This window comes from Aquarana catesbeiana, linkage group LG07, assembly GCF_042186555.1.
Source record: "Aquarana catesbeiana isolate 2022-GZ linkage group LG07, ASM4218655v1, whole genome shotgun sequence".
Classification (NCBI taxonomy): domain Eukaryota; kingdom Metazoa; phylum Chordata; class Amphibia; order Anura; family Ranidae; genus Aquarana; species Aquarana catesbeiana.
The window spans coordinates 313626979-313638032 of NC_133330.1; the positions used below are offsets into that span (position 1 = coordinate 313626979).

At 41.6% G+C, this 11054-nt stretch overlaps 1 protein-coding gene across 1 annotated transcript in view; it reads left to right on the plus strand.

The window, feature by feature from the left end:
• Positions 1-11054, plus strand: part of USP33 (ubiquitin specific peptidase 33) — a 126576-nt gene that overhangs the window by 91695 nt on the left and 23827 nt on the right. The window contains exons 19-23 of the mRNA XM_073593709.1: positions 969-1138; positions 1438-1519; positions 6028-6136; positions 7752-7854; positions 9339-9407. Coding sequence (XP_073449810.1) covers positions 969-1138; positions 1438-1519; positions 6028-6136; positions 7752-7854; positions 9339-9407 — 533 coding nt within the window. The remainder of the gene's footprint in view (positions 1-968; positions 1139-1437; positions 1520-6027; positions 6137-7751; positions 7855-9338; positions 9408-11054) is intronic.

The following is an 11054-nucleotide window of genomic DNA, read 5'->3' on the forward strand; positions in this document are numbered from 1 at the left end:
CTCCGGCCCCCCCCCCCACCTCTGGCCACATGCGGTATTGCATGCAATAGAAGTCAAATTATCTTCATTTCCATTGACTTCTATGGGGAAACTAGCTTATGCATAGTTACATAGTAAGGTTGAATGAAGACACCAGTCCATCCAGTTCAACCTGAGTGAGGGTGCATGTCTACAATTATCCCTATTTTTTATTTAAGTTACCCATATAGCACGGTCAATTTACGCAGTGCTCCACATACATCGTACACTGACATCAGTCCCTACCCTAAAGGAGCCCACAATCCAAGGTCCCCAACTCACATTCATACATACATATACTAGGGCCAATTAACCTACCAGCAGTCATTGGAGTTTGGGAGGAAACCGGAGTACCCGGAGGAAACCCACGAATGCAAACTCCAGCCAGGTAGTGTCGTGGTTGGGATTCGAACCAGCGACCCTTTTTACTGCTAGGCGAGAGTGCTACCCACTACACCACTGTGCCGCCGGATTCTCCTGGAACAGATTATGCTCGTAATCCAAGGTTCCACTGTATATGGGGTATAGAGCGCACTATATAAACAAGCTTAGGGTATTACCTGAATCAAAACCAAAGCAAAAAAGTTATGTTATTATAAAAAGGGCTTTTTTATTTTTTCGTTTATAGGTAAAATAAGTAAGCTCATAATCGAGGATTGTGTACCTATTTATATACATATCCTATTGCTGCTGTTTGCACTACCAAGTGCACCACACAACTTAGAAAATATAAAGTACAGCGGTGCTTTGTATGTGTACAAATAAATATTCCCAATGTTTACCATAAAAAATAAAATAAAACTATCCCACACTATTTCCACGCTATGCACGCTAAGTGGCTTGTTACCTAATTTAATGGATCCGGCATGGTTCTGCTCTAAAACGAAACTGCAGTGCTTGTGGTATCCGTATCCTCATAATTGCTTTGTTATTGTTCCCCCCCACCCCAGGAAGTCAAGTGAAGATGCTCAGAAAGAAAGGAGAAGGGTGACCAGCCTACTAAACCTCACAGAGCCCAGTCTTCTGCAGTTCTACATCTCTCGTCAGTGGCTCAATAAATTTAAGACATTTGCTGAACCTGGCCCTATATCCAATAATGATTTCCTGTGTGTGCACGGGGGTAAGTCATGGCTATAAAGATGCATCTTTTCTTGCAGCTCTGGGATCTTAGTTTCAATTCCACCTAAGAGATGCTACTTTGTACAGTCTGCCTAATTTTTTATGGGTCTGATACTGTTACCTAATGGCATTCTCTTAGGTGGTTTGTTGTCTGAAAGAAATAAGAAAATGTAAAACGTTTATTGTAAATTAATTATAGAAAGCTTGTCCAATCCTGCAAAGTCGATTTTGCATGGTGCTGTGATATCGGTGTCACTTGAGAATGTACTGTGTTTGATTCTTTCTTTGGTTACTTCCTAGGTGTTCCTCCACGTAAGGCTGGCCTGATAGAGGACCTTGTGGTGATGCTTCCTCAGAATATATGGGACCATTTATATAGCAGGTTAGTGCTATATTAATTACCCATATGCTGAAAAAGTTTTACATGAACTAGGGGAGAAAAGCCAAATACCCAGGTATACAGTATATTTTATATGTAAACTCATTACTTCTCAACGTCTGTTTAACTGGCCTTGGGATCTAGACAGAATAGTCACCATTTTTCTCCACTGCAATTAAAGTAGAACTATGAGCAAAGTCTAAAATGCAATCTTTTATGAAGTTTCCTTACATCAAAAAAACTGCTGTGTCTAATTCCACAAAACCTCCCAAAATGTCAGGTACATACTTGTTGGTCCTGCCAGCCAAACAGTTGGTGTATCACTTTCATTATCTAAGAGATTACAAATCTGCATTTTCACACTTGCAGCTGCCGTACCTGTTTACGTTACAGTGCTATGTAGGGAGTGGGCATGGCTACCTACTCCCTCCCACTATACCTGGAAATGTCCTTGTTCTCCACACCTGACTGCCTAGAAAACCTGAGGACACTGCAAAATGATGAAAGTATATCTTTTTCTGAGATATGAAATAGCGGTTTGCAAGGTAGATGTGTTGGGTATCATTTCTTAGTGTTTAGTGGAAGTCTAGATTAACTTGATTTTTAATGCAAACACTTTCAAATTGCAGGTCAAAAATATAAATAACTATAAATTGCAGTGCTAATTAAGTGAACAAAAATGTGCAACAAACAATACAGATCAGTCCATAAATACCATAAATTGAACCAGGTAAAAAACAAAATAAAATTAATAAACTTTTAATGCATAAAATAAAAATTGTGTGGTATAACACAAATAAAGTTCATTCAATAGACTTATGTTTCCAAAAAGTGCTACAAGTGTTCATTCAGTACTCCAGTGACCAACACCCATAAGAAAGTAACTCACCAGATTAAAATGCCTTTCTGTCTCTAGATCGGCAATAAAGACAAACTCCTCCAGATGATAAACTGATCTATTATAGGTTGCTCTCCATTTTCCTTCTTCCATAAAGATGCTCGTTGCAGAGAAACATAAAAAAGGGGAACCCAATAGTGTAATTGCATAAATAAAAAGTACTTTATTCAAATAAAAACTCACAAAATTGCAACTGAAACATTGCACAGAATTCCTGAGAACCTTCTCTCATAGCTGCTAACATAGCAACGCTACAATGCCGCTCGGTATAGATAAATAGCTATGGGATCTCAGCCCTGGATGACAGACGGTGCACTCCATCTGCTAGGCCACAGCCAAACGCGTTCCGTCTAGAAAATACTTTCTCAAATTAAAAATAGTGCATACATACATTAGTGGGAAGTGAAGAAGGTGGTGCTACCGTGTGAGTGAAGTGATGATTCTCTGTAGGAACTATTTTCATTCTTTGCCAGGCCTTGGCCCATAATGGGGCAGTTCTATCAATGACCTATCCCTCCCACTCTCTTACCCTTTTTTTTTTTTTTTTTTTTAATCAGCCACTTGTTAATTTTTATTTTTTTACTAAATGTAGCTCGTCACTCAAATGAGAAAGGAGAACAAAGGTAGAACTTGAAGAAGCCACATCTGTCTGTGCACTGATGTGGTCTGCCTCTTATTTATAAAAAAAAATTGCTCTATTATGCATACTAGCCCATTATGCTTTTACTTTGCAGGGGAAAAAAGAGGAAGTAAAACCCATCAGGGTTTACTTCTTCTTTAAGGGCACTAGATGGCGCCGATAATCATATTACAAAAAATATGGCAAACATTCATGGTGCCTGTGCAAATGCTTAAGACATTTCCATGGCAGAGAACCCATAGATTTGCAAGTCTGCATTCTCTTTTGTTGCAATTTGAGTGTTTGCTTTAAAAAAAAAATAAGGTTTGCTAAGCAGTTATTTATTTTACGATAGTTTCTGTGTGTTCCTGTATCCTATGGGGACTGATCTTCTAAAGCAGTGGTCATCAACTCCTGTCCTCAGGGCCCACTAACAGGCCAGGTTTGCAAGATAACTGAAATACATCACAGGTGATATCCTTTGCTGCTCAGTGATTGCAGTCTTCTAGTCTGCATCTCCCCAAGGTAATACATAAAACCTGGCCTGTTAGTGGGCCCTGAGGACAGGGTTGATGTCCACTATTCTAACGGATGTTTTCCAAATCTAGCTCCCCAGCTTTGGGGTTTTTAGGCGTTCCAATAGGAGCAGTAAACCTGTGCTTGGCACATGCAGGGAACTGCGGCAGGTTCACGTTAATAATTGGTTGCCCCACCAGCAGCATATACTTGCCTTCACTTTTATGCCTTGCTGCTCTGTTCAGTTACCAGGGATAAGGAGAACAAGCCCCATGACCCACAGCAGCTGATCTGACCATCTTGCAGTTTGTTACTGCATCTTGCACATTACTGCATCTCTTTGCACCACCTTATTAAATAAGCACGCCTGCACATGTACATAATAGTCAGTTAATGCTCCCTCTTTGTAAGAGGTGCACCTTTGAGCCTCTCCTCCGGATGGTGTGACTGAATTGTTCTCAGACAGATGAAATGTGATTACACTGAATAAAGTTCCCAGGGCTCTCACTGATCTCAGATTACACACAGAGACGCTTGCAGGTGGCGTATTAAGAGCTATTAAGACCTGTATCATGTATTTTCATGTCTCGGTCATTATATCTGATTGCACTAATGCATAACTATATTATAAAGGATAAATGTAGATTTATTAAAAAGCGCAAGCGTGCTATAGGGAGCCAGTATACTGGCAAGTCAACAAAGAACAATTCCTATCTGTGGAGCTCTGTGGGACATAGGATGATGAGTATAGGATGGTGAAGGAGGTCACATGGTCTGTGTCATTTCGGCTCATAGAGAGAAATGGGCAGCTTGTGTTGGCTGATCATCCTTGCTAATACTGCATAGATCTCCAGAGGGTGTAAATTAATATTCCAGTCTTCTAAAGGATGTGCAGTTGTAAAAGGGGATTCCTGCTAACAAAAGGAACCAAATGTTGGGTTGTAAGCGCCTAATCCTCTTATAGTGCATTGTATTGTAACTACCATCTCCCTTTATATTGTAAAGCGATGTGCATAACTGTTGGCGCTACATAAATCCTGTATAAAAATAATGATAAATTCTGCCTACAGAGGCAGTGTCTTTATATAACAGCAGACTTACCAACTGAATGTGCATTTACCTTGGTTGGACATGACATTTTTTTTTTTTTGTGGTGTTTGGGCTCAGTTTATACTGCCGCGACCTTGCCAGGCGTCTTCCTGGCGAATTGACTACTTGATGCGACTTTGAAGAGACTTTCAGGAAATTCCTGGGTAATCTTCCTGTAATGTGGGATCCAAATCACATCAATATAAATGAGGATCCGACTTGGAGGCGACTTCCAACACCCCTTAAGGACCGCCCCACGTACATTTACTGCAGCAGGGCGGCCCTTTTGTGCAAAATCGCGTAACTGTACGTGATTCTCATCTTCAGCTCTCATGCAAGAGTGCGCGCCACCAGAGCCCTGCTCCCGCTGTGTTTGGACAGAGTGGGAGCCAATCAGCACAGCCGCCGAGAACCCGGCGATCGTTCGTAGAGAGGCAGAATGGCAGTCTGCCTATGTAAACAAGGCAGAACGCTGTTCTGCCAGAGAGGAAAATGGAGGCCTCATGTTTTTGCTAAGCAGAAACATGGATCTCTGTTTTCCTTTAGTCAAAGCACTCCATGTACAGTTAGAAAGCACACATAGGGAACACGTTTAACCCTTTAATTGCCCCTGATGTTAACCCATTCCCTGCCAGTGTCATTTATTCAGTGTCAGTGTATTTTTTTTAGCACTGATCACTGTATTGCTGTCACTGGTCCCCAAAAAGTGTTGGTGTCCAATTTGTCCTCTGTAATGTCACTGTTCCGCTAAAAATTGCTGATTGCAGCCTTTACTAGCAAAAAATAAAAAGTCCCTAAATCTATCCCATAGTTTGTAGATGCTATAACTTTTGCACAAACCAATCAAAATACGCTTATTGGGATTTATTTTACCAAAAATATGTAGCAGAATACATATTGGCCTAAATTTTATTTTTTACTGGAAATGTTTTATAGTAGAAAGTAAAAAATATTGTTTATAGCGCAAAAAATAAAAAATGCAGAGGTGATCAAATACCACCAAAAGAAAGCTCTATATATGGGAAAAATTTATTTTGAGTACAGCGTCACACGACCGCTCTGTTGTCAGTTAAAGTAACGCAGTGCCGTATCACAAGAAATGGCCTGGTCAGGAAGGGGGTAAAACCTTCCGGAGCTGAAATGGTTAAAGTCTATGAGCACAAGTCAGATAGAAGTTGCCTTGAAGTAGTACAGGAACCTTTTCTAAAGTCGGAGTGACTTCAGTAGTGCTTATTAAGACAGCTCTAATTGACTAACGTGGGATTTTACATGCCACGAAACTTGGGATCTCACAAGTCGGATCCCAAGTCGCAGTGGTGTGAACCAAGCCTTAGTGTAGTTCTAATGTAATATTTATTTCCAAATAAACTTATGTTCCCTTGGTTGTAGATTTGGAGGTGGACCTGCTGTCAATCATCTTTATGTTTGCCACACCTGCCAGATCGAACAAGACAAAATTGAAAAGAGGAGGAAGATGGAACTGGAAACTTTCATTCGGGTAAATGGAATCTTCTGTGTCCCCTTCTTTATAAAAACTGAAACAAAAAGATCTGCTAATAGCAATCCGGTTCCTAGTTACATTTCCAAATGATTCAAGGATGAAAACAAAGCTTCTCCCTCTTAAGCTGACAATACACTAGTAGATTTTTGAACTAATGTTTGTACAAACATTCATACAAAAATTCCCCATACACTTGATGACTTGATGAACATCATACAAAAATACTTCAAAATTTAATTTGCTTTTAACATTCAATTTGGAATGAATGGACTTTCTAAACAATAACCACTATCCAAAAAAAAAAACAACTATCCTCCTTCGAATTTAGGCTGGCCATAGACAGAGCAAATTTCTTGGCTGCAGGAAAGAAATTTGCTCAATTTCCCCATCAACACCAACATTGTTGACAGGGGGAATCCCACCTGCTGAGCCATTGTGTTCTCCCGGCGGGGGAAGCCTTCCCCACCATGAGAAGACTGACATTATTGGTAGCAGCTATAACAGCCGCTAGCAGTAATCACATGTCATTTCCCGCAGGCTGGTTGTACCCAAGTTGATCGATTTGAACGGTCTATGGCCGGCTTTAGTCTGCGGGCTTAACAAAAAAATCCAGTAAATTCCTCAATCCACACTATACAGTGTGGACAAACAAAACTCCTGCTGCTCCTTCCACTGTGCAACCTGAACAGTGGCTGCATCTGATTGTATTACGTTGTCCAGCCAAAAGTTTTCCATCTGGCAATTTTTCAATCAAAGGATGTCAGGCAGGAAGGGGCCGACAGGGTCGCCCATGTACCAAATCTCAGACGATTCATCAAAAAAACATCAGAAAATTCATATAGTTTATAGCCAGCTTAACCCTATCCTTCCCCTTTCTCTATTTATTACCTCCATTGGCTTAGAGCGCTGATCTGATGACGATCAGCAGACCTTTTTGGATCCTGCCTCTTCAACAGAAGCTGGACCGGCTGCCTTACACATGGGTTAAATGTCGGCCCGTTTCTATTGAACCAACCAATACCACCCAATATTCTGCCCGTGTGTACAAGGCTTAAGTCATTATCAGCCCTCTCGCTTTCTTTTTGTGACCTCCAACTTTCCCGGCACAGCAGCTAAGACCCTAGTGATTGTTTAATTTGTATTTTTAAGCCAGCCATAGATGATTCGTAACTTGTCCAGTTAAGCAGGGATCATCCGAGATTCGAACCATCTATGGGCACCATGATTTTACTTGAGTTGATCCATCAATCGACTTGGGTAGAATCAGCATGTCTTGCCAGTGTCTATAGCCGCAAGCAGTAATCATAGTCTTCTCCCGGCGGGGATGGCTTCTCTTATCCCTCACCCCCCACCCACCGGTAGAACACAATGGCTCATTGGGAGGGATTCCCCCATCAGCTGTGTTGTTTGGGGAATCAAGCGGTTTTCTTTCCTGCAACCGTTTTGGGAAAGAAGGTCACATTATCTATGGCCTGCCTTAGACTGTGAGGTTGTATTTCCACCATTTGCTTTCATTTTGAGTAATTACAGTTTTCTAAGCTTTAAGATCATTTTATAGTACTGCTGATGGGCTCAATAATCCTTTAAGAGCGTAATGTCTTTGTTTCCTCAGCTAAACAAGGCTTTTCAAGAAGAGGACTCCCTGGCTGTTATCTACTGTATTAGCATGCAGTGGTTCAGAGAATGGGAAGGCTTTGTGAAGGGCAAGGATGTTGGTATGTACAGTTCTTTTGTTGGTCATTTTAAAAGGTCAGTCAGCCTACCCAGACACTGTTAGATTCTGGGGCTTAATTCCACTCTGGCTCCTTCTGTTATATACCCCGTTGTTGGGATCTCTGCACCTTTGTTTCCATTTCCTTCCACCTGATACGGCCATTACGATCTCTCATTTCTCTTTTGATTTAATTTGCATCACCAAGAATTCATCAGAAGAGATACGACTTCATGGTGGTGCAGGCAGAGGCAGAAACATCAGTTGCAAATTCTCCCTATTTAAAGTGGTTGTAAACCCATTACAACCACTTTAACCTACAGGTAAGCCTAGATTAAGGCTTACCTATAGGTGCAAGAAATATCTCCCAAACCTAAAAGGTTTAGGAGATATTTGCAGAAATAGCAGCACCGATGTCTACGGCGCATGCGACGTAGTGATTGGGCGCAGGTGCACTGAGCGTGCCCTTTCTAACAGCGGTCATGCCGTTAGTGGCGGCACCAGCGTGCATGCGCGGGAGTGACGTCATCGTGGCTCCGGCCAGTCAGCTCCGGAGCCGCGATACCCGAAGTCACTCCGGGATAGATGGCGTCGTCGGAGGAGGCGAACGAGGGCCAATGCAGGGGCTTCGATTTCAGGTAAGTAATTCATAATGAGCTAGTATGCTATGCGTAAGTCAAAGAGAAAGTCTGCACATGTGACTATTAAAGCCAATGCATTTTGGAGAGATGCGAATTCCCTCTATCAGGGTTAGACATACAAGGATTCCAGTTTTCTTTTTATTCCAGGAACCTTTGTACGTCTAGTCTTGATGAAGCACAGTATCTTGTCGAAATGCATTGGCTGACAGCTACAAGTTAGAGGCTTTCCTGCATATAATGTGTGCATATATCTTGATCTAAGAACACACTGGCAGGAGTGAGCAGCAGAGGATTGTAAGGACCCTCTGGGCAAAAAGTAGTTTTCTTTTTTTTTCATTGATGGATACGAACTATACTGTGGTACACTATATTTTATGGTCGTCAAAGAAGTCTCTTGTTTGTTTAATTGGTTACATGAGATACATAGCGGGATCTGTGACTCGACTGCAGCAACTGCCACTTTATGCCAAAATTATTTTTTTTTTACTATGAGCCCATCTAAATTTTCTGTATGTGGAAGCTGCAAACAATTAATGTTGGCCTTTCTTATTAGAAAGCTCCACATCTCAAAACACACACCTAATTTTGATACATGTATGTGGTGGACAATGGAATCTGCAATGAGCATGTTCCACTTTTGTTGCTGTCAGGAGACCCACCCTAAGGAATAACATGTGGGAGATGCAAACAGCAGTGTTCATATTCAGCAAGTATGAAAAAATAGTGGAAACGGCATGTTAATCAAAAAAATGTAAATGTGGCAGCTGTTAAGCAAACTAATTATCATTCTGTTTTATGTATACTTTAATATCAGTAACATGTTTCAAAAGTGTGTTGTCTTCTGCAGATCCTCCTGGAGGAATCGATAATTCTAAAATTGCAGTTAATAAGTGTGGACATATAACCCTGAAACAAGGTAAGCAATGTTTTTTTAACAGTGGAAGTCTGAGGCAGGTGGTTTCTCAGGAAAGTTGCAGATGATAAGCCAGAAAGGGGGACATTTAATAAAGTTCACTTTAAAGAATGAATTTATTATGAAACCATTTCATTTGAGGTTAAAGCAGAAGTAAAGGCACAAATTCTTATTGTAGTTTCAACCTGTCCGACGCCTGAGCGTTTCCTCGCTGATGCCGGCATCTCCACCACACCGGTGGACAATACGGGATGGCGTAAATCGTGTTTATACATGGGAGTGTGGTCATCCTGGTACACTGGCAGTGTACCAGAATGTACACTGAGTTTTTTTGCGTGCCTAGCTCAGTGCACATTTTGCAGAGGATTGCCAATAAGCAGGGAAAAAAAGTATTTGATTCCCTGCTGATTTTGTACGTTTGCCCACTGACAAAGAAATTATTAGTTTATCATTTTAATGGTCGGTTTATTTTAACAGTGAGAAACAGAATAACAACAAAAATATTCAGAAAAACGCTTTTCAAAAAAGTTATAAATTGACTTGCATTTTAATGAGTGATATAAGTATTTGATCCCCTATTAATCAGCAAGATTTCTGGCTCCCAGTAGTCTTCTATACAGGTAACGAGCTGAGATTAGGAGCACTCCCTTCAAGGGAGTGCTCCTAATCTCAGCCTGTTACCTGTATAGAAGACACCTGTCCACATAAGCAATCAATCAATCAGATTCCAATCTCTCCACCATGGCTGTGACCAAAGAGCTGTCCAAGGATGTCAGGGACAAAATTGTAGACCTACACAAGGCTGGAATGGGCTACAAGACAACAGTTGGTGCGAATATTCGCAAATGGAAGAAACACAAAATAACTGTCAATCTCCCTCTTTCTGGGGCTCCATGCAAGATCTCACCTCGTGGAGTTTCAATGATCATGAGAACGGTGAGGAATCAGCCCAGAACTACATGGGAGAATCTTGTCAATGATCTCAAGGCAGCTGGGACCATAGTCACCAAGAAAACAATTGGTAACACACTACGCCATGACGGACTGAAATCCTGCAGCGCCTGCAAGGTCCCCCTGCTAAAGAAAGAACATGTACAGGCCCCTCTGAAGTTTGCTAATGAACATCTGAATGATTCAGAGGAGAACTGGGTGAAAGTGTTTTGGTCAGATGAGACCAAAATCAAGCTCTTTGGCATCAACTCGCCGTGTTTGGAGGAGGAGGAAATGCTGCCTATGACCCCAAGAACACCATCCCCATCATCAAACATGGAGGTGGAAACATTATGCTTTGGGGGTGTTTTTCTAGTAAGGGTACAGGACAATTTCATTGCATCAAAGGGATGATGGACGGGGCCATGCACCGTCAAATTTTGGGTGGGAACCTCCTTCCCTCAGCCAGAGCATGGAAAATGGGTCGTGGATGGGTATTCCAGCATGACAATGACCCAAAACACATGGCCAAGGCAGCAAAGGAGTGGCTCAAAAAGAAGCACATTAAGGTCCTAGAGTGGCCTAGCCAGTCTCCAGACCTTAATCCCATAGAAAATATGTGGAGGGAGCTGAAAGTTTGAGTTACCAAATGTCAGCCTCGAAAAACGAATGACTTGGAGAGGATCTGCAAAGAGGAGTGGGACAAAATCCCTCCTCAGA